We start from the raw sequence: 26,421 nt of genomic DNA, 5'->3' as shown, positions 1-26,421 counted from the left end.
CACCTTATATTTACCTTAACCTACCCATCTCCACGCCCTGATCCCTAAACCCACCCCATCTCCACCCCTAAACCTACCAATATGATGTCACACTTGGATGTGGGCGGGGTTGGATGTCCACCGCAGGATGCAGCTAGCACTACTTGGTCGCATTTAAATGACAATGTGAACAACAGCGCAAAAAAAAACAGATTTCAGCAAAAAATCCGATCTGAGCATTAAGACCTGCAGTGTGAACTAAGTCTAAGTCAAAGTGTGTGTGTGTTTGTGTATGTATGTATATTGAGGTTTGGCGGGCGTTTCTGTATTCAGCATTAAAAATGCTTAATGATAGACTATTTGCATTGTAATGTGTGCATCAAAAAAGCTGCCAAATTCATTGGCTGTCTGACCTATCGCGTGCGTTTCCGGTGAAAGGTGCCACCCAATGGCCGTCCGTCTTTTTCCCCCTGACTCGGCTGCTGTGCTCTCTGACCCCAGTGGCAGCGCTCGTTCATTGCACTCCCCTCTCTCGGGCTCCCCCTCTTCCCACGTCGAGGCTGTTCTCTCTCTCTCCTGGCTCCTTCCTTCCTCGTCTGTCGCATTTCAGTGAGAGCTCTAGTGGAGAGAGACCCCGGGGGTCGAAGGTTCTGCCCTGCCCGCCGCGACCTCAACCCCTCAAGGCTTCCGAAATATCCGATGACCGTCGTCTCTGACACATCAGCGGACAACCCCCGAACGGTTTTGGGCGAAAAGAGAAGGTACACTCAAGTCGCTTTTGAAGAAGATAGCTGGGGGAAAAATAGCGAGGCACAAAGCGGTAATGGGTTAGAGGTGGCTGGTTGTCATGTTCGAGGGAAACCGTTTAGAACGTAGCCTCAGATACACTGGAACATTTTTACTTCAGCGCAACTGATACATTTTAACATTTTCGCGACAATATGTTGTAACATTTTAGCGCAGTCAAGTTTCTTTCACGTTCCTAGCTCGGCGTCTGAATAAAGGAATTATGTAGAAAGCGGTAATATTTATTGGGTTATATGTACTCCTGCCTTGCTTTGTGCACAAATTATGCGTTGTCAATGGGTTATTTATGATATTTGAATGAACGTTTTTGATTTAGGTGTCTCATAGTAAGCAGAACAGATTTTGCACTATCCGTACAATGAAATATAGACTTTCCTCGTGCAGTCTGACGCCAGTTTAGAAGCTTGGCTTTTGTTGACAGATAATTATGGAGTCGGAGGCTGCCAGCTCACCGCAAGCTGTTGGTCATAAGTGTTATTAATGTGGCCGGTCTGAAGTCGTCCAGGGAGGGTGCGAAAAGTTCAAGTTTATGGCAAAAGGTTAGCCCGCCAGAGACGGTGTGAGGCGGCGCAGCTGAACAAAATAAATGAATGCAGGTAACAATGAGGGAGAATCGTTCTTAAAACAATATTGTGTGTGTGTTTAATTACCTGCTGGACGTATTAACACGACTTGAGATCGATAAACAGACATTCATTTTTTTTAAGCATGAATTTAACTTTTCTCTTTGTTGTTATAGGGAGAAGGCTGTAAACATTGTGGGAAAGGTGCATTTGACAGTTGGAAATGCATGTTGCAAAAACAAACAGCAGAATATAGGTTTTCAAACTCCGAAAACATTATGAAGAGTAATTTATGTGTGGAATAATATACACAGGGTGGTTAGGACCCCAATGCAAAAATATTAATTATTATAACTATTACTCCATGTTACTTCTTCTATGGACTAGTTATGTGTTATATTTGGTTACAATGTAACATTTTTTGCTTTATTTTAAGATGTCTGCTATTCACCTCTTTTTTTTCTTAATGGTTCTTTGTTTTTCTGAGCATTTTTGGCAACTTCTAAAGCTCTAGCATCTATGAAAGGGTTTATGCTCATAAAATATAAACTGAAATAATACTTTTCAAAGGGATCTGGTGATGGGGGGGAAATCATATGCAAGGAAAAACTGTTTCAGTGTTTTTGCACTTGCTTACAAAGCTTTTGTGTTTGCCAACTAAAGTATTGCATTCCTTGAGGAATTCTACATTGTTGCAATAGAAATTAAGTATATTTTCTTCCCAGCTGATATTAATTCAATCACCAACGTTTCTCAAGACAACACAAAAATTGTGTGAATGCATACATTTTGAACAAATGCAGTTTTTTTGGGAACCAAAACATTTTGTGAGTGAACGTAAAAGCATTGAAATATAATTTTTCTTCTCATAGTATATATATTTTTTTAATCACCATGTTCTTTTAGGTGCTCCATAAAAATGTACTGCTAAACTCTGACTTGGACTTTTTTTTAAGTAATATTATTATTAGCAGATATTAGAGAATTTTTACTAAAAGTGCATGGATGCTCTTATGATCAGATTGTTGAATATTGTTGTTACTGTCTCAGTACCATCTCGTTTAACTATTTGGATTTGCATCTTGGCGTCTTTGTATGGTGACTCAGATCCAAGCCTTGGGACTAAAGGATGCTTGCTCACCGGATCTGCACTGCACTGCTGTGACCTGCTCATGCCCCATCCAGAGGTGCCATGGCTCGTAGAATATCCTCCCAGGGGAAGGTCACCATCTCCGTGGATGAGTACAGCTCCAACCCAACCCAGGCCTTCACCCACTACAACATCAACCAAAGCCGCTTCCAGCCCCCTCATGTCCACATGTGAGTGTGTACAGTGTGCCTGTAACTGAAACATTGATTTAATTGATTGATTGAGGACAGAACAGAATGCTGACAGAGAGGACATCTGGTGGCTTTTGTCTCATCTCGCCCGACAGGTGATCCGGAGGCTCCTGTGGCTTCACTTCTGTTGAAATGAATTATACTGACCTTTTTAACTGGATATTGTTGCGATGTTCGCATATTAAGCATTTTAATGAGATTTTTTAGAAGGCATAACAGGGTTTAATAATGCTCTCATGTCTGAGATAATGGCACTGTGTAAAACTAGTACAGTTTCAAACTGGCTATTTATTATTTGTTGTTTTTTATTTTCAGTCTTTTAAACTGAATGCAAAAACATTTTAGGTCATGTACATTTTCATTCAATAGTTTGGAATAATTCAGATTTTTAAAAATATTATATATATATATATATATATATATATATATATATATATATATATATATATATATATATATGTGCAAAATATATATATATGCTTGGTGAATATATATATATGTTATGCTCACCAAGGCAGCATTTATTTAATCAAAAATATAGTAAATATTGTGAAATATTATTACAGTTTAAAATAACTGTTTTCGATTGCTATATATTTTAAAATGTAATTTTCCTGTGATGACAAAGCTGAATTTTCAGCAGCCATTACTCTCCAGTCACATGATCCTTCAGAAATCATTCTAATATGCTTAATAATTGTAACTATTGTCCAAACTTTTTTACCAGTAATGTGTATATATAATCAATACACCTACATCTTTTTCAGCAATAAAGCATTTGTACCCACATTTCTTTGTTATTGTAATGGAGATTTTAAGGCTAAAACAGTGTAAGACGCACCTCATGTTCTTATACTTATTAACCAGAGGGAGGTCAAAGGTTAGTTGAGTTGATTAGCTCTTTAACAATAGCTTTTTAACCCCGGGGTCAGAGCTCACCTCTAAAGAAACCTGACTATTGACTGATGCTGATGATGGCATAATGAGTCTTGGTGCAGATACTAAAGAATGGACCAACCTGATTAGCTGAGCCTTTGCTGCTTTAATGGTACCATGCAATTAAGGCACATCAGCACAAGCAAAAGGGATCGACCAGGATGCATGTGCCATTGAATTGCTTTTAGCTTAATTGTGGAAGAAACTGCTATTTGCTATTAAATTGTGTTATTTAACTCAATGCAATGTACTTTGAGCAACAAATATCCAGAGCAGAGTGATTTATCAGTTTATCAGTGCAATGTATGGCAATAATGCTGGAAAAACAGGTAGACTATGACATAATTCATATAGGAAGCTCAGAAAGGGGTTGTTTCTCCTTCCACTTTCAATTCACACAAATTTTGTTGTAAACCTGTAGGACTTTATTTTTTAGGACACATATATATATATTTGTCCATGCAATGATAGTCAATGGAGTGCAAAGTTGTTTTGCACACCATTGACTTTCATTGTATAGACAAAAACAGTTCTTCATAATATCTTCTTTTTTTTTTTTTTGTAAGGTTGTAGAATTTTCCTGGGCATCTTTAAAAGGAATAGGTTACCAAAAAATGAAAAATTGCTGAAAATTAACCCTCAAGCCATCCAAGATGTAGATTAATTTGTTTCTTCATCAGAACAGAATTGGAGTAATTTTGCTTTACAGCACCTGCTCACAAATGGATCATCTGCAGTGAATGGGTGCCGTCAGAATGAGAGTCTAAACAGCTGATAAAAACATCACAATAATCCACATGACACCAGTCCATCAATTAACATCTTGTGAAGTGAAAAGCTGTGCTTGTATAAAATTCATAGTTAAGATGTTTTTAATTTCAAACAAGTCCTCTATCTATAATATCAATTTCTCCAGTGCAATAGTTGTCTGACCTGAATCAGGAGAGAAATGTGCACAGATACCTACCATTTACCATTTAATTTACATTTATCATTTACACCATTTACAAGCAAAAAAAAAAACCAAACATTTTGAACAAATATGTTGGTGGATTTTTATGTAAGAAGACAATAGCATATGGACATTTTTAGTGATATAATGGATTTTGAACAAGTGATGGATTTGTTTCTTACACAGATTTTCATCTCACAAAACATGAATTGTTTAACCGAAGTCATGTTGTGGATTATTGTGGTGTTTTTATCAGCTGTTTGATACTCTCATTCTGACCCATTCACTGCAGAGAATCCATTGGTGAGCAAATTATGTAATGTTACTTTTCTCAAAATGTGTTCCGATGAAGAAACAAACTCTTCTACATCTTGGATGGCTTGAGGTTGAATACATTTTAAACACATTTTCTTTTTTGGGGTAAACCATTCCTTTAACCTTTCCCTAACTCACTAATAATCTTTACATATAAAGAAATAAATATTCCCTCAGAAACAAACATGTTCCTTTTTTCCACAGGGTAGAGCCCCTGCCCTACGATGCACCGAAGCCTGCGGGTCATACACGTTTTGTCTGCGTCTCAGACACACACTCGAGGACAGATGGAATCCAGATGCCTTTTGGCGATGTGTTGCTTCACACGGGTGACTTCACTGAACTCGGCCTACCGTCTGAAGTAAAGAAGTTTAATGACTGGTTAGGTATGTGTGTATACCAGCCCTTTTGCCTTTGCTGACAAGCACTTCCCCTGCTCTCACAACATGAATTATTATTATTTTTTAAAGAGCCTGTGTTCTTTTAGGTTTTGCGTCAACTGCAAACATGTTTTCCAGTTCCAAATCTGGTGGCCTATTTTAAGATTGATTGCATATCAGTGTTGTATATTTTGTTGTATATTTCAATGCAAAAAACAACATTATTATTGTTACGTATTTTTTACTGAATTTAATAAGCTTCAATGCGCACAGCATTTCTTGTGAGTAGGAAGGCCTTTGTTATTGCTGGGGGTGAAGAAGGTCAAAATGGAAATTGAAAAATGCCCAGCTGTTGGTTAATAGGTGCCCTTCAGTCAGGTCTCATTGGCCTCGGCAGCAATTCACTTTGATGAAATCAAGGTGCTTTAAGGTTAGAGAGATCAAAAATATTGTTTAGTTGGTGAAATTAAAGTCACGTTTCCGCCTACGATTGGCAGCCGCAGTGTGCTGTAAATTGTCTCTGGTTTGTCAAAGCTATTAGAAATTTCAGATGCTAGGTCACTAAAGAATGTGGTCTAAAATGTCACTTCTCAACTTCTGAATAGTCATATGGCTGTAGAGAGTGCATGATACTGTGAAATATTGTTTTCCGTTTGCTTCCAAAATCTGTCATACTCATTATCTATCTGTCTCTTACAGGCAGTCTTCCTTACGAATACAAAGTTGTCATCGCTGGAAATCACGAACTTACCTTCGATAAAGATTTTATGGCAGAACTCGTAAAGCAGGATTACTACCGTTTCCCCTCAGTGTCCAAGCTGAGGACCGAGGACTTTGACGACGTTCAGTCCCTCCTTACAAACTGTGTGTACTTACAGGACTCTGAAGTCACCGTTAAAGGATTCAGGATATACGGGACTCCGTGGTAAGGATTTCTAAATAATTGCTGTCATCACATTTTTTTGTTACTTCCTGTTTGCTAAATCTGTCATGCAGAATATTAAGTGAGTTATTCAACACTTGAGTCGGATATCCTCAGCAAAAGCATAACCAGGATTAGTTTATATAAAGTGAATTATGAATACCATGCTCTTGATTACCCACTTTTCACAATCCATTCAATTCCAGATGGCTAAAATCTTGAAATCTTGTCCTGCATGTTTTTTTCTAGTGGAATATTCTGTTTCACTCTTAAAAAGGCAAGTAAAATGGGTTTTGACTGTCATTTCATTTTCACTACAGTAGATGGGGTGTATATATATATATATATATATATATATATATATATATATATATATATATATATATATATATATATATATATATATATATATTAGGGCTGTCAACGTTAACGCGTTAACGCATGCGATTAATCTAAAAAATGTAACGCGCTAATATTTTTTTAACGCAAATTAATGGTTTGATAAGTTTTACCCCAACTTCTTGCCGTCATCGCAGCGCGGAAGGTAATTTATCATTGCCTGCGTCCCAATGTGCCCACTATCCATCCTAAATTATAGGGGGAAGTGGTGTGTGGCCAAGTATGGTGACCCATACTCGGAATTTGTGCTCTGCATTTAACCCATCCAAGTGTACACACAGTAGTGAACATACACCCGGAGTAGTGGGCAGCCATTGCTGCGGCGCCCTGGGAGCAGTTGGGGGTTCGGTGCCTTGCTCAAGGGTCTCACCTCAGTCGTGGTATTGAGAGTGTTGGTTATTCACTCCCCCCACCGACAATCAGTGAACCAGTGTTGCCAGGGTCGCGGTTTTCCCGCACAATTGGGCTATTTTGAAAATACATTCACGGGAAAAATTACAGAGCCGTGGGTTGCGGTTTTTTGGGCTACTTTTCTAATGTACCACGGGCCCCCCAAAGTGTACATGTGATCGCAAAAGTAAGTTATTACAAACACTCGATGGTGGTTTAAAGTGAGTTCTGAGTAAAAGTGTACTATTAATTTCATAAATTGTCTTATGTAGCATGATGCTAATGTTAGCTCTAATGCACCTGCAAAACGGGTCCAATTCTGCTTCATAATGCATTTTGTCATAATACTTCATGTAAGGCCGCAAGAAAATGTTTTGTTGTATTTATTTAGAAATACTTTTGATAATAGTTGGGTAAATGTATACTGGGATTGAAGCAATGTGGCTTGGTAAACGTTTTATTGCCAGTATAAAGGCTGAAAATGGCTGAAAAAAAAGAATAATAAGGATTATGTCTCATACTTTGCATGGATGTGAAAGATTCCGTTTCCTTAAACTAGTTTGTCATGCATTTCTTTTTCAACACATTTACAGGTAAATCCTAGTATTTTAAATTTGCGATAAAATTAAATTAAATTTTTTAATCAATTGACAGCACTAATATATATATATATATATATATATATATATATATATATATATATATATATATATATATATATATATATATAATACACTGAACAAAATTATAAACGCAACACTTTTGTTTTTGCCCCCATTTTTAATGAGCTGAACTCAAAGATCTAAGACTTTTTTCTATGTACACAAAAGGCCTATTTCTCTCAAATATTGTTCACAAATCTGTCTAAATCTGTGTTAGTGAACACTTCTCCTTTGCTGAGATAATCCATCCACCTCACAGGTGTGGCATATCAAGATGCTGATTAGACAGCATGATTATTGCATAGGTGTGCCTTAGGCTGGCCACAAAAAAAGGCCACTCTAAAATGTGCAGTTTTACTGTATTGGGGGGGGGTCAGTATCTAAACCAGTCAGTATCTGGTGTGACCACCATTTGCCTTACGCAGTGCAACACATCTCCTTCACATAGAGTTAATCAGCTTGTTGATTGTGGCCTTTGGAATGTTGGTCCACTCCTCTTCAATGGTTGTGCAAAGTTGCTGGATATTGGCAGGTACTGGAACACGCTGTCGTATACGCCGATCCAGAGCATCCCAAACATGCTAAATGGGTGACATGTCCGATGAGTATGCTGGTCATGCAAGAACTGGGATGTTTTCAGCTTCCAGGCATTGTGTACAGATCCTCGCAACATGGGGCTGTGCATTATCATGCTGCAACATGAGGTGATGGTCGTGGATGAATGGCACAACAATAGGCCTCAGGATCTCGTCACGGTATCTCTGTGCATTCAAAATGTCATCAATAAAATGCACCTGTGTTCGTTGTCCATAACATACGCCTGCCCATACCTTAACCCCACCGCCACCATGGGTCACTCGATCCACAACGTTGACATCAGCAAACCGCTCACCCACATGACGCCATACATGCTGTCTGCCATCTGCCCTGTACAGTGAAAACCGGGATTCATCCGTGAAGAGAACACCTCTCCAAAGTGCCAGACGCCATCGAATGTGAGCATTTGCCCACTCAAGTCGGTTACGACGACGAACTGCAGTCAGGTCGAGACCCCGATGAGGACGACGAGCATGCAGATGAGCTTCCCTGAGACGGTTTCTGACAGTTTGTGCAGAAATTCTTTGGTTTTGAAAACTGATTGTTGCAGCAGCTGTCCGGATGGCTGGTCTCAGACGATCTTGGAGGTGAAGATGCTGAATGTGGAGATCCTGGGCTGGTGTGGTTACACGTGGTCTGCGGTTGTGAGGCCGGTTGGATGTACTGCCAAATTCTCTGAAGTGCCTTTGGAGACTGCTTATGGTAGAGAAATGAACATTCAATTCACGGGCAACAGCTCTGGTGGACATTCCTGCAGTCTGCATGCCAATTGCATGCTCCCTCAAAACTTGCGACATCTGTGGCATTGTGCTGTGTGATAAAACTGCACATTTTAGAGTGGCCTTTTATTGTGGCCAGCCTAAGGCACACCTGTGCAATAATCATGCTGTCTAAACAGCATCTTGATATGCCACACCTGTGAGGTGGATGGATTATCTTGGCAAAGAAGTGCTCACTAACACAGATTTAGACAGATTTGTGAACAATATTTGAGAGAAATAGGCTTTTTGTGTACATAGAAAAATGTATATATATATAGTAGGGATGGGTGATATGGGCTTAAAAATATATCACGATATTTCTGGTATTTATTGCAATAACGATAACAATGACGATAATTCAGGGAATCCTGTTTCGTTAGAGAAAAGTATTATTTTTCCTATTTTTACCCAAAATAGGGTGTTGGGAGCATTGCTGAGAACACATGGTTTAATTCATACTGGAAGCCGGAGGAAAAAGCACATCAATAAATTATATCTTTGTTGGACAATAAGTTTGTAATCGGGCTCATACACATGCAAAACTATCACACATGTGCTACTGTACTACATTTATTCAGACCAATTTTTTGTGCACTGTACAGCCCTAACCAAATAGTTCCAGACTGTAAAAGGAGCTCAAGCTCCTCATTTAGCGATTTAATCCTCCTCAATTCCACGCGCACAGAAATATGTCAACAACTAGACTTTATCGTTATTATCATGGGAAGACTAATTCTTATCGTGGGGAGAATTTGTACTGGTATATCGCAAACGATAAGATATCGCCCATCCCTAATATATAGTAGTAGTGTAACTGTTAAAATTCCTCACGGTTAGGTTTACGTCACATTTCCATTCGGTTCGGTATGTGCTATGTTTAGGGAAAAAAGAACTGTACTGTCAAATAAAAATAATGAAAATAAAAACAAATAATCTGAACTACAAGCAACAGCACAAATAAATACAATAGAGCAAAGATACAAATAAAATAAACGGTGCTTTCAGGTTTTTTAGGTAGGTATAATATTAGTTTTTAGGTACAGAAATTGAATGAAGTTATCAAATGTAAAATAACATTGCATATTTGACTGTACATATTAAAGATTAATCTTCATAAAATTTACAAAAGCTATTCAGTCAAGAGCAGTGAGGGATTTCCTTGTCTTTTGTTGTTTGATTAACATTAAAAAGTGCTGTCACTTACAGACAATTCATGGATCCAGTACACTGATGCTGTGTACATTCAACCAACTGTATGCTGTAAAAAAAAAAAAATTTTATTTAAAAAAAGAAATATAAAAATCACTTAAACTCCTTACATTTATTTGGCTTTTTACATTGGTAGTTAGGGACACAAATAGACTACATATGTTACTAGGCGGTCCCTGAATAATCCGATTTGATTAGACATGGTACTTGGTCTGAAAAGATTAGGAATCACTTCTGTAAAATATTTAGAAAATACACCAAGATCCTTTTTGGTAAACCGTATTTTCAAGTATACATTATTTGCTGCTGTTTTCATATTTGCTTTTCATCTTTTTAGGTGGATATAGAATCAGTAGCTGCAGTTTGTTTTGATAAAGCTCCATAAATCACAATCAGTGCTATGTATATACAAACCATATGCAACATATGTCAAGTTCGTTAGTTAAGTAACAGATGGCCAAAGTCTCTTGAATCATTTCTCATGGCTGTCTTATACCTTGAGATAAACTGATTCTCTTCAGCCGCGGACAGAAAGACCTTTGTAGACCTGGGTTATGTTAGACGCTGTTGTACTCTCTGCTCCGCAGGACACGAGACATGTTCTCACTTGCTACAGATAGTGTTACACACACACACACACACACACACACACACACACACACACATGCGAACATTCACTCTCTCTCTTTCATTCCATCTCTGTTTCTCTGTTACTCTTTACGCACACACAGCCGTCATCACACATTGGCATATTTCATACAAACACCTCATCGTTTGATAAGCAGACCATTATCTCAGTTAACCCCTCACCCGCTGGGCTGCCCCTCTCTCCCACGGGACGCCAACAAAGCTGTATTAGATTTCAGGTGTGAATAGATGCCTAGCAGTGTTTGGCACTGAGAGCATTGTGGCAGTGTGACAATGGTCGACAGCTACTAGAAGCAGTTTATCACCTGGAGACGATCCTGAAGAGTCAGCTGAAAGTTAATGAGAGTTGCTTAATTTTATAATCAGCTTTTTGCCCTGTTTTTCAGTTAAAGGTTTAACTGTTAGAGGTTTTTGTCATCTATTTCACAAATGATTCACATATGCACATAATTTTTAATGCTAATGAACCCAGATTATTCAAAATAAATATCTTAAATATTCAGAATCTCATCTGCATAAAACATGCCTAAACAGGCTGTATTTTTTTTCATTTTTTTAAATATATTAGTCATTTTTAATATTTCATTATATAAAATATAGTTAGTAATTTTTTATTAACTATATTATAATTTATATTTCTCTTTCTACTACTACTAGTAGAAGTACTAGTAGAAGGGGGAAGTCGTGGCCTAATGGTTAGAGAGTCGGACTCGTAATCCAAAGGTTGCGGGTTCGAGTCTCAGGCCGGCAGGGATTGTAGATGGGGGGAGTGAATGTCCAGCGCTCTCTCCACCCTCAATACCACGACTGAGGTGCCCTTGAGCAAGGCACTGAACCCCCAACTGCTCCCCGGGCGCCGCAGCATAAATGGCTGCCCACTGCTCCGGGTGTGTGTTCACGGTGTGTGTGTTCACTGCTGTGTGTGTGCACGTTGGATGGGTTAAATGCAGAGCACGAATTCCGAGTATGGGTCACCATACTTGGTAGTATGTCACTTCACACTTTCACTTTCACTACCAGTAATAAAATTATCGTTGACATTAATTGGTAATGGTAATGAAAAGTAAATCTCACTTGCATAAATGTCAAACAGGCTGCATTTTGTAATTGATTTGTATTTAATTATATAAATATATTAGTGCTATCAAATCGAATAATTGTTACATACAATATAGGTTGTACTTCTATAGAGTAATTTAAGTATTCTGTTTGTAAGAATAATAAATCATATATATCAATATATTTATTAGCATTTTAAATTGTATATTGTTGTTCTTTTTTTTGGTTGCTTAAATTACTTGTTTCTAAGCCAATTTTGTGTGTTGTCAATACTGATAATTTAGATTTCTGTGTAACAAACTTTACACAGAAATCCTCACTATTTGAACCGCCACATTGTGATTTTATGTAGCTTGACAGTCCAAACACAATACTGTCTAGTCCTTCTAAAATATCTTCAAGGTCTTCAAGCCAACCAGAATTAGAATGCTAATTTTGGTAAGAGGTGGGAAAACCAGACATCTGCGATGGGTGGTCTTAGTGGGGGTGCGCTTTGGTCATAGTTTTCCCAGCCTCTCCTGCAGGAAGTGCTTTTTGTTCCAACACATCCTGGTGCTTTGTTGAGAGCCAGGATCAAAACGTGAGGCCGACCCCGGTGTTCCCCTCCAAGTGCATGCTCGCAGTGGGCCACCCTGACCCTCCTGACCCCGGGCCTCAGCTATCAAGGAGGTCATTTACGGAGCTTCATTCTTCTTCCTTACAAAGTGCTCAGTCAGGCTTGACTCCCGTCTAGCCCAAAGGTAGAAGACGAGAATGTTTCATGCCCATTTATTTTTCGGTATTCCCTCTCATGGCGTTACTCCCGTCAGTACACTGACCTTGACTTGATTATTCTCTACAAATATCCAATATACCTTTGTATGCCTAACCATAACATCTAATAGAAGCGAGGTTGTCTTGCATAGCTTGGCAACCACTATCCTGATAATGCCACATGTGGTAATCCTTCTTACGATGCACCGATATGTCGCATATATATTCCAGCTTGCAGCTGTGATTGGTTTGATTAACGTGTTAACTGGTTGTGCAAGACTTTGGTTTGGCTTTTGAAAATCAAAGGCTCTTTAATCCTCTTAGGAAAGGCAGACGTAAGTCATGTGACCCGAGTTCATCTAGGGTGAGTGTTTGCAAGGGCAGGCTATAATACATAGAGGGGGTGTGCTTAATTCTTATGATTGTGATGTGCTTGGGAATGAATGATCAGGGATAATATAACAGTCATTTGTGGTTTTTCAGGACACACAACAAAGCTGTTTATCTGCATTAGTATGGATACTAGAAATAAAGTGTAAGGTTTTCTCTCTGCGTGCGGTCAGAACTGTGTGAAACTGATAGCGCTGATTACTTCATGATAGTATTGATAGCATTAGTATGTCATTTAAGGTGAGGACAGTTTGTCCCCATTACTTTATGCTTATGTCGATTGTCCCCACAATTTTATGAAATGGCTCTACTGTTTGAAGTCAGTAGGATTTTTTTTTCTTCAGTAGGGGTGGGTGATATCCCGGTAGACACAATTAACAGACAGGAATTTGTCAGCTGGCAGAGATTTTGGAATGTCGTCTCTATCAAGGTTTCACACTCACATGACGCTGTGCTAAGTGGTCATGAAAATGTATTGCTTGCAGGCATTTTTAAGAATTGTGGTTTTTGCTCTATGTGCACACTGTCAGAGAGGCGCGCGAAGGTGAAGTGCCTTTATTTTTGCTACTTTATGGGCCTTTACGATTAAATACACACACTTGTATTTACTTGTTTTCAAGTATCCTCATAAACACAGTAATTTAGATCTTAAGTGAAAGCAAACAGCTGAGAAAGAAAACACGGCGACAGTACATTGGATCCAGGCAGCTCTTAAAGTGACAACAGTCTAATATTCCTGCTGTCTGTCATTTCATGTCAATCAAACAACTAAATACAGAAAATCTCTCTCTGCTCTTGACTAAATCACTTTTGTAACTTAAATAAGAAAAAATAGCTATATATTTAATTCTTATATATACACATATATATGTATATATATATATATATACACATATATATATATATATATATATATATATATATATATATATATATATATATATATATATATATATATATATATATATATATATATATATATATATATATTTGATTTCTTATTTATTTGTTCTACTGTAGTTTTTTTATCCTGTTCCTTGTCATTAGTGAATTTACTTATCTTCAGTGAGCTTGAGGTTTTTTTTTTTTTTTTTTTCCTTTTTTAATTTAGGCTAGTATTACCGTATTGACCCGAATATAAGATGAAAGAATTGAAAAAAGGCTTTTTGAAAACCAAATCTTGTGATTTACTGAAAAAAAAAAAAAAAAGAAATCTTAAATTATTTTCATATTACATATTTTTCCTATTTTAATTTTTGTTTTGAAAGTATGGTAAATACTGGTAAAATGTACCGACAATCACATTTAGAAAATACACTTTTTGATATACCATAAAAAATAACAGGTAGTCCATCTGAATTATATAATATTTAGGCTATCCATCACATAGTAGCCTACCAAAATTTTATTAACACGAAGTTCAAAAACGTCGTTTGCACTGCGCTCCTCCGTTACTTGATCTTTTTTATTTATTTTGGTGCGTTAATCTGTTAAGATTAGTGTTCCACACTGAGGAAACGTTTGTGTCTTTACCTATTAGTGATGATTGTTGAATTAAACGGAAAAAGAAGACTGTTCTCGTGAGTGCGGATCATAATTACTTGCACAAATTAACAGTAGAAGTGAAATCTTATTGTAGTCTTCAAACCTGGATACTGTTTTACGTTTTAAAATCACTTACAGAGGAAGTTTGGTCCCATTAGGCTAACATGACGACTCATGCCGCTGTAAGCTTTTCTTTTTCGTTTGTTTTCACTCTCGATCTTTACAACACACGTAACATTACTTCATGGCACACTTGTTTTATGCGTATTTGGTGCCACCTATTGTTGTGGGTGTATTATTAACATGTCAAAGTCTAGACCCTGAATATGAAGTGACATACTGCCAAGTATGGTGACCCATACTCAGAATTCGTGCTCTGCATTTAACCCATCCAACGTGCACACACACAGCAGTGAACACACACACACACCGTGAACACACACCCGGAGCAGTGGGCAGCCATTTATGCTGCGGCGCCCAGGGAGCAGTTGGGGGTTCGGTGCCTTGCTCAAGGGCACCTCAGTCGTGGTATTGAGGGTGGAGAGAGCGCTGGACATTCACTCCCCCCACCTACAATACCTGCCGGCCCGAGACTCGAACCCGTAACCTTCGGATTACGAGTCCGACTCTCTAACCATTAGGCCACGACTTCCCCACGAATATAAGATGACATTTTTTTCAGATGTATTTCCAAGAAAAAAAACATTGTCTTATATTCGGGTCAATACGGTAGTTTTTTGATATTGACATTGGTGACAAGAATTATGAAATTTCTATGGTATCAAAATTTTTAAATCATAAAGACCTTGTTTAAAGCAAAAATAATATCTATATGATATATATTGTTACCATGAAATAAAATTAATCATAATGTGATATAAGATTTTGGTCATATCGCTCACCCCTATTATTTAGTAAATATGCATTAAATTGAAAAGACATTTATAATGTTACAAAAGCTTTCTATTTCAAATAAATGCTGTTCTTTTGAACTTTCTATTCATCAAAGAAAAAAATGTTAGTTTCCACTAAAATTTTACGCAGCACATTTATTTTTCCCTTCTCGGTCAGTAGAGGAAAAAAGACCAATATGATATAATTAGGTCATATGTTTTCTTTCTCAGAAGGCTAAAAAAAAGATGCGTTGTGTTTGATGTAAATTATTGAAACTATTGGACCTTTATTACTAAAACTGAACTTTTAATGCACAGTTTAAATGTGAAAAACATCTTTTTAACAGTACAGAAACAAATGCCAGGTAAATCTTTTTACAAATAGCTGTATTGATTGCTTTGCTCTAAATGGCCAGCGCAGCATATTGTGTTTCCTGTGTAAACTGACCACCTTTCTAGATGATTTAATTCTCACCGGCAAGGATGAGAAAAATATAAACATTTTGTGAAGCGGTAAATCACGTAATGCACTGATTTTAGTACACACGTAGTCACACAGGCTTGTTATAACATCTTGACAGCTTAATGTGCTTTAACGTACTGTACCTCGGTAGTGTTGACTCTTGAAGGCCTGCTAATGAATATTAATGAACTCATCTGAATTGACTGAATTAAGGTGTTGACAAGTATCTATAACAGTCTGATGCTTCTCATCTCTCCTCTGATTTCACATTCACCCTTCCACAATGTGATGGCTTTCACATGTTCCCCGAGCATCGATCCCATGGCCTTGTTGATGCAAGTGCCACACTCTTGCAGTTGAGTCATATGCTTCTTGTTCTTTAGCTGTTCTTTTTTTTTCATTCGTCATTGACCTTCATGGAAAAATCGCAGAACTCTCATACTGTGCGTAAATGTAATCACCCCGTCCATCGGTCCTCTCAGCTATCAACAGAAGCCTCTATAGAAGCAACAATTTTCTCCGGCTCCTGCCGACAAGCTACCTGCTCACGTCACTGATTGTAAGCTGACCCCTGGCCCGAAGGTGGCGTCATTTGTCAGTGGTAATTAACAGCTGACATCTCCTCTGCTGGGCCTGATGGCTGGCGGTGGTACCAGGCAGGGAGGATTGAGAAATCAAAGGGGGGTAGAGGGCAGAGTGAGGGCACAGTGAAAGAGAGAGCGATGGGCCGACTAGAAAAGGGGTCAGATGATGTTAGTAGGCAGGCTATACAAAAATATGTCAGCTATATAAAAGTTTCTCTCAAAGCTATATGTGAGTCATTGCGACTGAACCGAATCATTTAAACGATTGATTAATTCAGGATCGAAACACCGTCATGTTGCTCAGAGATGTAAAACAGAGTTGTGGCTGTGTTTGGAATTATTTTTGTTGTCGAAATAGAACAAAAACAGGCAATATGGTGTCTAAAACATAAGTCTCTTAATATTAACTTATTGATTTTATACAACAGTCCAATAAACAATATCACATTTGTAATCATGCTTATTTTTGAAGAAAAAACGGCACTCTTCGTGTGATTTTAACTATGAAATGAGATAAATATATACATTATCTGCCCCCATATCTTGAATTTTGTGATCAATCTTAATTGATTTTAAACATTTTAATTGACTGAATCATGCAGTGAAAGAACACACTCTAAATACTCACGTGCACTGTTTAACCCACTAGATTCATCACGTAATGTATGAGTGCACTACGTAGGTGTTTTGTTTGGTTTTTGCAAAATACTCGATAGTGGCAAATTACACATAGTTAAAACAACAATTACGGTATTATCGCAGACTATTTATATCGTACACCCCTAAGTGCAACATGACAAATGTAATGGCCTGTATTTTGTTTGGAGAGGAACAGCTTTTTATTGTATTCCAGTCATCAAGACTGTTCAATCTTTTTTCTTAGCAAAAGAATAAACAGCTTTAAGTTAACATGAAGCGGTCTTCCTAAGCTATTTCACATCCATAATGTGAGATTTTTTGAGTGCAACAGTACAATTCAAAGAGAGACAAACTACACTACTTTTTAAAAGTTTGGGGTCAGTAACAAATAATATTAGTCAACATCTGTTTTAAACATTGATGTTAGTAAGATTGAGCAGCAAATCTGCATATTAGTCTGATTTCTAAAGGATTTTGTGATACTGAAGACTGGAGAATTAGCTGCTGAAAAATCAGCTTTTCCATCACAAAAATATATTTCATTTTAAAATATAGTAGAGAACCATTATTTTAAACTGTAATAATATTTCACAATATTGCTGTTTATACTGTCTTTTAGATCAAATAAATGCTGCCTTGGTGAGCGTAAAATATTTATTTAAAAAACCCCAAACTTAGATGTATTATCAGACTTTGATGATATAGGAGCAGAAAAAGTTCTTGTTCTTGGATACATTTACATCGAAAAATGTCTGATAATTGCACCATATTATAAGGAATATTGAACAGATTTGCTGTCAGAAGTGCCCTTGGATGTGCTCTGCGTGGTACCTTCACAAAATCACACTAGACAGGAAATCCCAACAATGTCTCATTTCCTCTCTACTCTCTTTTCTCCTTTTGTCCCATGTCTAGCTCTGCTTTTTCTCTCCTGACCGTTGATAACCTTCTCCAACCTCACTTTCACAATCACACATCTTTCCCTGATCCCCCTCTCTTTTGCCGTCCTGCTGTCAGGGGCAGATAAATATTTCAGTAATCCTTTTTGCATGTGAGGTGTTTGAAGGACTGGCAGGCCTGTGCATTAAAGTAACACACTGATTCCAAAGTAAGCACTGGGAGTTTGTGTGTTACTGAGGCTCAGCCAGCTGCTTCTGTGTGTCACTGTGTGTGTGTGTTTGTGTCCAGGTCACCGAGAGTTCATCAAAACAAAGTGCTGACGCAGCCAAAACAAACACACACGCAGACACAAATATACACTTGTATATCTGTTGTACTGAACAGAGTTTCTGACAGTGAAAGCTTTCTTTTCTCTTTTCTCTCTCTCCCGCTCTCTCTTTTTAAACTTTTCATTTTTTCTATTTTTCTTCAAAAGTGATGGGCTTAGGAAAATAATATAATGATTATATTAACTTTATTAATTATAATAACGTTTAATAATGTTAATTATATTTAAAAGTCACTGAAAAATGTTACATCAAAATTTAGTAAAATAATGATTCATTTAATTATTGGTGATCTTTAAATTTATCGTAAAGAGTAAAACCAGAGGTTTATTTTTGCAATAATTACCAGCTGTGCTATAACTGTTTAACAAATAATAAACAGACATTACATACTGATAATGAGATATTTATATTGAGAACGGAGAGACCATAAAGTGATATCAGAGGCATGAACCTGGCACAGTGTTTGAAATCGGTCACTAGGGATTAATGTATAAATTTAAATTTAGATTGACCAATCAGAATCAAGTATTCCAGTGCGCCATGTAATAATAAATTTCCTTTACACTGCATGCCTTTTATTTGTTTTCTGTCTGTGATCCCTGTTTTTATGTGCATGTCGGGAAGTAATGACATCTCATTGTCGACTAGCTTTGATGAACGGATGAAAGCCTGACTTGGGCACTGACGTTTATGTGTGAGTTAAAGCAGACGGGCCTGAGTATGTTTGCAGGAAAGCTAACGGGGTTTGTGAGATTGTACCCAAGAGTACCAGCCTGGTGCACAGTGTTCGAAAGCAACCACTCGCCTTTATTTGCCTTTCCATCAATCATCCACAGACAAGCCCGGCTACCCAACATACACCTCAGCAGCCATTTCCTGTGTTCAGGCTCTATTTCATCCACTATCAACTTCATTCTCCAGAAGTGCTAATGGATAGACAAACAGTAGACCAGCTATGAGACAAGCCTGTGATGATGTACATTAAAATCCAAAAACGACTGCTCTTTAGCTTGGTTAATGAAGGAGGATGTCCATAAAGTGACAGCTTGTATTTGAATATTTGCTTGCATCTTTGTCTTAAACACAAAAGTAGTATTATCTGTTTCTAATCAATGTTAACCATGTAAATTCAGGATTAGTCCTAGACTATGTCATAAGCAGGAAATTGAATCAGTGTTGTTATTACGCTAAAACTGTTAATAATTTTTGAATAATTAAAACAAAGCTAAAATGAAATAAGATGATAAACAGAGAAATTGGCAAAAAAAAAAAAGGAAACGAATTTGGAGAACAGCTGTCTTATTTGACAGACCTTGTTCTTTTGCGAGGTTTAACTGGGTCTCTAAGTTTAATTGGCAGTTATGTTAAAGCGACAGTCTCCATGCTTTTCCATTTTTTCCTCTAAAACCTTTTTCATTCTCTCTGTAATTGGTTTTCAATACTCCGCTCCAGGGCTGTCTTTCTATTGTTATTCTTAGATGGTACAAATGATTGGCCCCTAGTCCCTCGTCTATTTCAACATAATTCAGTGAATGAAAAAGAAGATCCAGGCCTCAGGTCTCAGAGAACATCTTATGAAAACCCTTTCCCCCTCTAGTCTTAACCTTCTGCTTCTCAGAGGCTCTGACTTTGTCAAATACTCGTTGTAAAATGACCTCCGGACGGCTGGGCATATGAGCTCATACATATATGTATGTCTGTGAGTACGGTGGAATCAAACTCTTTAAGACTCATTAATGCGATTAGTTGCTACAACTAAGCTGTTTAGTATTTGTAATCTCATCCTTTCTAATGTTTCTTTTATTTCAAGCTGTTTTATATTCATCAGTCAGGTCATGTCATATAAGATTCACAAAAATCTTCTAAAGGTAGTGGTGAAAATTAGAATTAGTTTGTAAGTCAAGTTCTTGTTCAAAATGCTGCCTTTTTGCGCCGCCTGCAGATTACCATAATAATCATAATAGGCACACTGTTTTTGTTGCAACTGGCTTGATGGGAGTTGAACATATCCTGTGTAAGTGCTTTCATATGTGCTGAATGCTGCTTAAAATTGTCATAATTATAAAATTGGCTAATTTTACCTTTGTGGTTTTATAGGTCTTATAGGGTTAGTTCATCCAAAAATTAAGATTCTGTCAATAATTATTAAACCCAAACCCATAAAACTTTTGTTCATTTTTGGAACACAGATTAAGATATTTGTGATGAAATCCAAGAGCTTTATGACCCTGCAGAGACATTAACCCAACTGACACATTCAAGGCAGTAAGGATAGGTAAGAAAGGTAGTAAGGATATTGTAAAAATAGTCCATGTGACATCAGTGGTTCAACCATAATTTTATGGAGCTACGAGAATACTTTTTGTGTACAAAGAAAACAAAAATAACCACTTTATTCAACAATTTCTTGAACGCTGTAGTTGCTCTGCTGTCTATGCGGGGTCAGAAAAAAAATTGGATTTCATCAAAAATATCTTAAGTTGTGTTCTGAAGATGAACAAAGTTTTGGAACGACATGATTTTACGTGTTCTGGAATGCCATGAGGGTGAGTAATTTCCATTTTTGGGAGAACTAATCCCTTTAATTTAAATTAATTACCAATTAATCATTAATTACTCACCCTCATGTTGTTCCAGACTCGTAATACCTCCGTTTATCTTCGGAACACAAATTAAGATATTTCTGATGCATCCCATGAGCTTTCTAACCCTCCCATAGACAGCAAGGATCCTTACACAATCAAGGTCCAGAAACATAGCAAGGAGATCAGTAAAATAATCCATGTGATGACAATTCGTCACAATGGATTCTCCTCCGTGTCACCCTATCACCATTTTGAAGAGTATCCACTGAATGCAATTGTTGAATAAAGTCGTTTTTTTTTTTATTATGCTTACCAAAAGTATTCTCATAGCTTCGTAAAATTACAGTTGAACCCCTGATGTCACATGGATTATTTTACCAATGTCCTTGCTACGTTTCTGGACCTTGATCGTGTAAGGATTCTTGATGTCTATGGGAGGATCAGAGAGCTCACGGGATGCATCAAAAATATCTTGAGTTCCGAAAATGAGCGGAGGCCTTACGGGTTTGGAACAACATGAGGGTAAGTAATTAATGACAGAATTTCCATTTTTGGGTGAACTAACGCTTTAAGCAGTTGTAAGCATGCACACTCACAAATGTTTGCATGAAATCTTTGTATGAATGTCTTTACAAACCAATTATAATTCCACAAAAACTTTGATACTTTAATATATTCTAAATGTAGGAAAAATTGAAATCACTTGCACAAAAAATTTGATACTTATAAGTGTTAAGATGTACAAATACAAAAAAAATCCATGCAATTATTAGTGAATGACATCTACTTTTTTTTTAAAGAACAATCCTAAATTTTAAGACTGTTTCATGAAACCAACCCCAGAGGTTTCCTTGCATCCAAACCATTCATTGAAGCTACCATAGGCACATTAACATATAGGCACTTCCATTTTAATGTGTGTTTCAAGCTGTGTTGAAATCCTGAACCGTAGTGCAGCCTCTAAAGTGTTGTTGAGCAGTTGCAGACGTTGCTCTCCGCAGTGCTTCCAGCTCTCATTTGTCTGCACTGCCTCCATCCATCACCCAGCTCTGCTTATCAGCACGGGGTCAGTTCCTGCCCTCTCTACCAAGGCCTACATTTAGCCCTGGCCTTGCGCAGCCTTGTCTAACTGGGGCCAGACACTTGGCCCTTATCAGACGGGGTCTGAGAATGGTAAATAAAGGTCTGGCCCGGGTTACCACAGGCTGTCAGCAGGCCCGTCCCAGAGGGGAAATAAAACTCTTATTAACATGCTTCTGCTCATTGGTGCTGACAGCTTGATCAATCTGCCTCCTCTGCAGATGACCTCTGCGAACCGCCGGACGCCATGATGGAGGCTGAAATGAATAGCTTGAGTTCTGCCATGGCCTCAAATCTGATACTGCAATACTCGGAGGCGTTTTTAGACTTTTTTTAATGCGTTTTACCAACTAGTCTATTTTGAAAATCTATTTGATAATACTGTCAACTTTTGCGTACGTGTGAGAACAGCTTGCAGGTATGTGTATGATGATTTCGACATTTATGAAGTGTGAAAAATGCGTCTGTACGCTCCCACAGGACCCCGTGGTTTAATGGATGGGGCTTTAACTTACCTCGTGGCCAGTCTCTCCTCGATAAGTGGAACCAGATCCCTGAAGATGTAGATATTCTAATGACACATGGGCCTCCTCTGGGTAAGCACTTAAATGTGGATGCAACTGTAGATGTAGAGCATGTATACATCAGTTTGTGTCTGCAGGTGGATTGTTGTATTTTAAAGTCATCATAAATGTGGTGATACGCCACTAAGAATGTGATGTTGGACTTTGTCCAGGGTTCAGAGATTGGGTCCCAAAAGAACTTCAGAGAGTTGGCTGTGTGGAACTACTCAACACAGTACAAAAGAGGGTCCGACCCAAACTCCACGCATATGGGGGAATCCATGAAGGTAATAACTTGGCACTCTTATATAGCATTTTAAATATTTATTTAAACATTCTGAATTAATATAATGTATATAAAATGTTCAAAATATTGAAGTAATAAAAATAATAAATATTATAAAATATAAAAATAATATTATAGATTGTAATATATTTAAAATAATATGAGGATAAAGTATAAATATTTAAACATTTTATTGTGTTTAAAATAAATGTATAAAAATGTTTTCTCATTCTCAGGGTATGGTATAATGACAGATGGCTATACAACATTTATCAACTCCTCCACATGTACAGTCAGCTTCCAGCCTACCAATCCACCAATCATATTTGATCTCCCCAACCCAGGAAACTCCTGAGACTCATTAAACCCCGCCCCTTTTTCTAAATAACTCTTCCTTACTTAAAAGTAATAGTCTTTTTGTACTGCTTGTATTTAAAATGCATGGAAATGAAATATTTTTTAAAGTCGGATTGGAGCCGACACCATTTGAATGATTATTGTAGGCAAAGAATATGTTGTGAATTCATAGTTGTAATTTGTTTGCATCAGTTGCCTTTTGTTTTTCCTTTTTTTAATTGGTCAGGATCTTAAAAAGTGCATTATAAAGGTACTCCTAAAAGCGTCAGCAATACTTGACCATGTCTGATTTAATATAAATGTGCTTTGTAAATTTAATATTAAGTTATTTAAAGTTCTGAACTCTTTGTGTGGTGTATTCAATTTTGGATTTAAATAAGTACGTACTTCACCCTGTCAAAGGGTCCAATGGGTCTGATATTTATTACTCCAATCAGACTTTGCTCTTTTCTCGTCAAGAAGACACATCTTTATCTACCAGGCCATTAAACACCATAAGACAAGCATTTTTCCTTTCAACATAAAATAGAGTGGCACAGTTTATCAAAAGATGGAAGCGATTGTGTGTTGTGAATTGAATTTTGCATTATTGCTGTGCTGCTTTTGTCCTAATTACAGTTTAGAAGAGGCTGAATGTGCAAATTCTCCAGATCATAAAGATACATGGTCTGATTTTGCATTTAGCACATTAAAAGTGGATTATAACTTTCTGCCTCAGGAGATATACAGAGATAAATCTGGTACCTCTCTGTAAAGATTCAAACACAATTGTTTATCCTAGATTTGCAATGTCTTCGTTTTCTATTGATTACAAAACTGGAAATGACATTACAAACAACACTAAGCCATTTCATTTCTCCTCATCTCCATTTTTAATTGCTGTAATAATGTGCATTGTATATTTCACTGTGGATCTGAAATCTTGAGCGCAAAAAAAAAAAAAACTTTTTCTGTAATTTCTGCTATTGTAAATGCTTTCTTTATATGTTTTGTGACTTTTTTTTTTCTATTGTGACATTTAGCCAAGTTTATATGCAAATAAAACGTCAAGATTTTTATCTGTCTGTCATTTATCTTTTTGTCATGGGAGTCAGTCAAAAGAAATATCAACATTTATACACCCTTATGTCTCTCCAAACCTGACTTAGTTTCTTCTGTGGCACATAAAAGAAGTTTAGGACATATTGAGCGTTTTTTTCCCCACACAGTTACAGTGAATGGTGACCAGGGACTGTAATTGCTTTACTGTATGTGCTTACAAGTCACTTTCATTGTAAGGAAAAGAGCAGCTTGTACAACTTCTAAAAATATCTTCTTTTTTGCTTCACGAAGTCATATTACTTAGGTTGAGTAAATGTCAAATGTTTCATTTTTGGGTGATCTATCCCTTTAAGAGCTTTGTTTCTATCCCACGCAGTAAATAACGATGCATTTTATCTGTAGTTTAGCAATGGCTTTGATTGATTAATGAAGTCCATTAATTACCCCACATCTGTCAGGCTTGAAAAAGAATAGATAGCGCTGACAGGGATGGCCATAACCTCGTGTTGTCCTGTCAGATGCTATTGATCGTGGAAATTTGTCAGCGCAGCCTGGGCGTGCTCGTCTGATGGATGTCACAGGCTGATGCTGACTCTGACCCCATGTGCTCCCACTGATAGCAGCGGCAAAGATGTTCAATCAGCCGATGCCACAGTGTCAACCGACACTAAACGCTAAAAAGAAGATGCAGAACGGGTCGCTTTTTCAGCAGGGTAACATCAGACTCTCAAGGTCAGGTTTAATACATGAGATCAGATGCGACGCTTGGTTTCACATACCCTTCCCCCAAGCAAAAACGTTTATATCTTGAAAGTGTCCTGGAATTTTTGGTGAGCGCTGTTTCCTGTTTCTTCTATTATACACTCATGACCTGCTCCCTTTTGTGGAACCCATACCGTAAAATTGTAGAACATTCCCATTAGGGATAGATTTTTCCAGAAATAGATAGAAAGAGGCACATGTTCTAATACATATATAATGGATTCGTTTCAGGAGGTACAGTCATGGCCAAAAATATTTTGGTACATATGATCAAAGAAGGCTGTGAAAAGTAATCTGCATTGTTAATCCTTTTGATTCTTTTATTTTTTTAAAATTCACAAAAATCTAACCTTTCATTGGATAATAAGAATTTAAAATGGGGCGAAATATCATTATGAAATAAATGTTTTTCTCAAATACACGTTGGACAATTATTGGCACCCCTAGAAATTCTTATGAGTAAAATATCTCTGAAGTATATTCCCATTCATATTCACAATTTTGAGCACACCGGGGTGATTATGAACATGAAATTATCCAGCCATGGCTTCCTGTTTCACAGAAATATAAATAGGAGGGAAAACAAAGACCAAATTCCATTAATCATCCATCACAATGAGAAACCAAAAGAACCAAAGAATATATTTCTGATCTGCAGCAAAAGATAATTGAGCTTCACAAATTAGTGAAGTGGCTTTAAGAAAAGAGCTAGAGCAGTGAAAATTCCCATTTCCAACATCAGGGCAATAATTAAGAATTTCTAATCAACATAAAATGTTACGAAACTGCCTGGAAGAGGACGTGGGTCTATATCATCCTAATGCACGGTGAGAAGGAGAGTTTGAGTGGCTAAAGACTCTCCAAGGACCACAGCTGGAGAATTGCAGAAAATAGTTGAGTCTTGGGGTCAGCAAACCTTAAAAAAAATTAAAACAGCACCTGCATCACCACATGTTGTTTGGGAGGGTTTCTCATCCAATAACAAACTCCAGTATATTCAGTTGTCAGACACGACTGGAACTTCAAATGGGACTGGCTTCTATGGTCAGATGAAACTAAAAAATGAGCTTTTTAGCAGCAAACACTCAAGATGGGTTTGGTGAACACAGGGATAAAAAGTACCCCATGTGTACAATGAAATATACTGCTGTATTTTTGATGTTGTGGGCCTATATTTCTGCTGGAGGTCCTGGACATCTTGTTTAGACACATGACATCATGTATTCTATTAAATACCAACAGATAAAAAATCTGTTCTAACTCTGTTAGAAATCTTATAATGGGCCATGCTTGGATCCAACCGTACAATAATCCAAACACAAACCTCAAAA

The 26,421-nt window shown here is 37.3% G+C and overlaps 1 protein-coding gene across 1 annotated transcript; it reads left to right on the top strand.

Moving 5' to 3' along the window:
• The first annotated feature begins 467 nt into the window (after window positions 1-467).
• Window positions 468-24,351, top strand: LOC306868124 (metallophosphoesterase MPPED2-like). The gene is made up of 7 exons (XM_079414160.1): window positions 468-740; window positions 2,457-2,669; window positions 5,098-5,279; window positions 5,973-6,198; window positions 22,562-22,677; window positions 22,818-22,931; window positions 23,167-24,351. Exons 2-7 carry the CDS (start codon window positions 2,542-2,544, stop codon window positions 23,283-23,285), a joined length of 885 nt encoding a protein of 294 aa, XP_079270286.1. The 5' UTR covers window positions 468-740; window positions 2,457-2,541; the 3' UTR covers window positions 23,286-24,351.
• The last annotated feature ends 2,070 nt before the right edge of the window (window positions 24,352-26,421 follow it).

Source organism: Barbus barbus (genome assembly GCF_936440315.1).
Source record: "Barbus barbus genome assembly, chromosome: 50".
Lineage (NCBI taxonomy): Eukaryota > Metazoa > Chordata > Actinopteri > Cypriniformes > Cyprinidae > Barbus > Barbus barbus.
The sequence above is the reverse complement of the archived record's forward strand: the minus strand, read 5'-3'. Positions and strand labels throughout refer to the sequence as shown.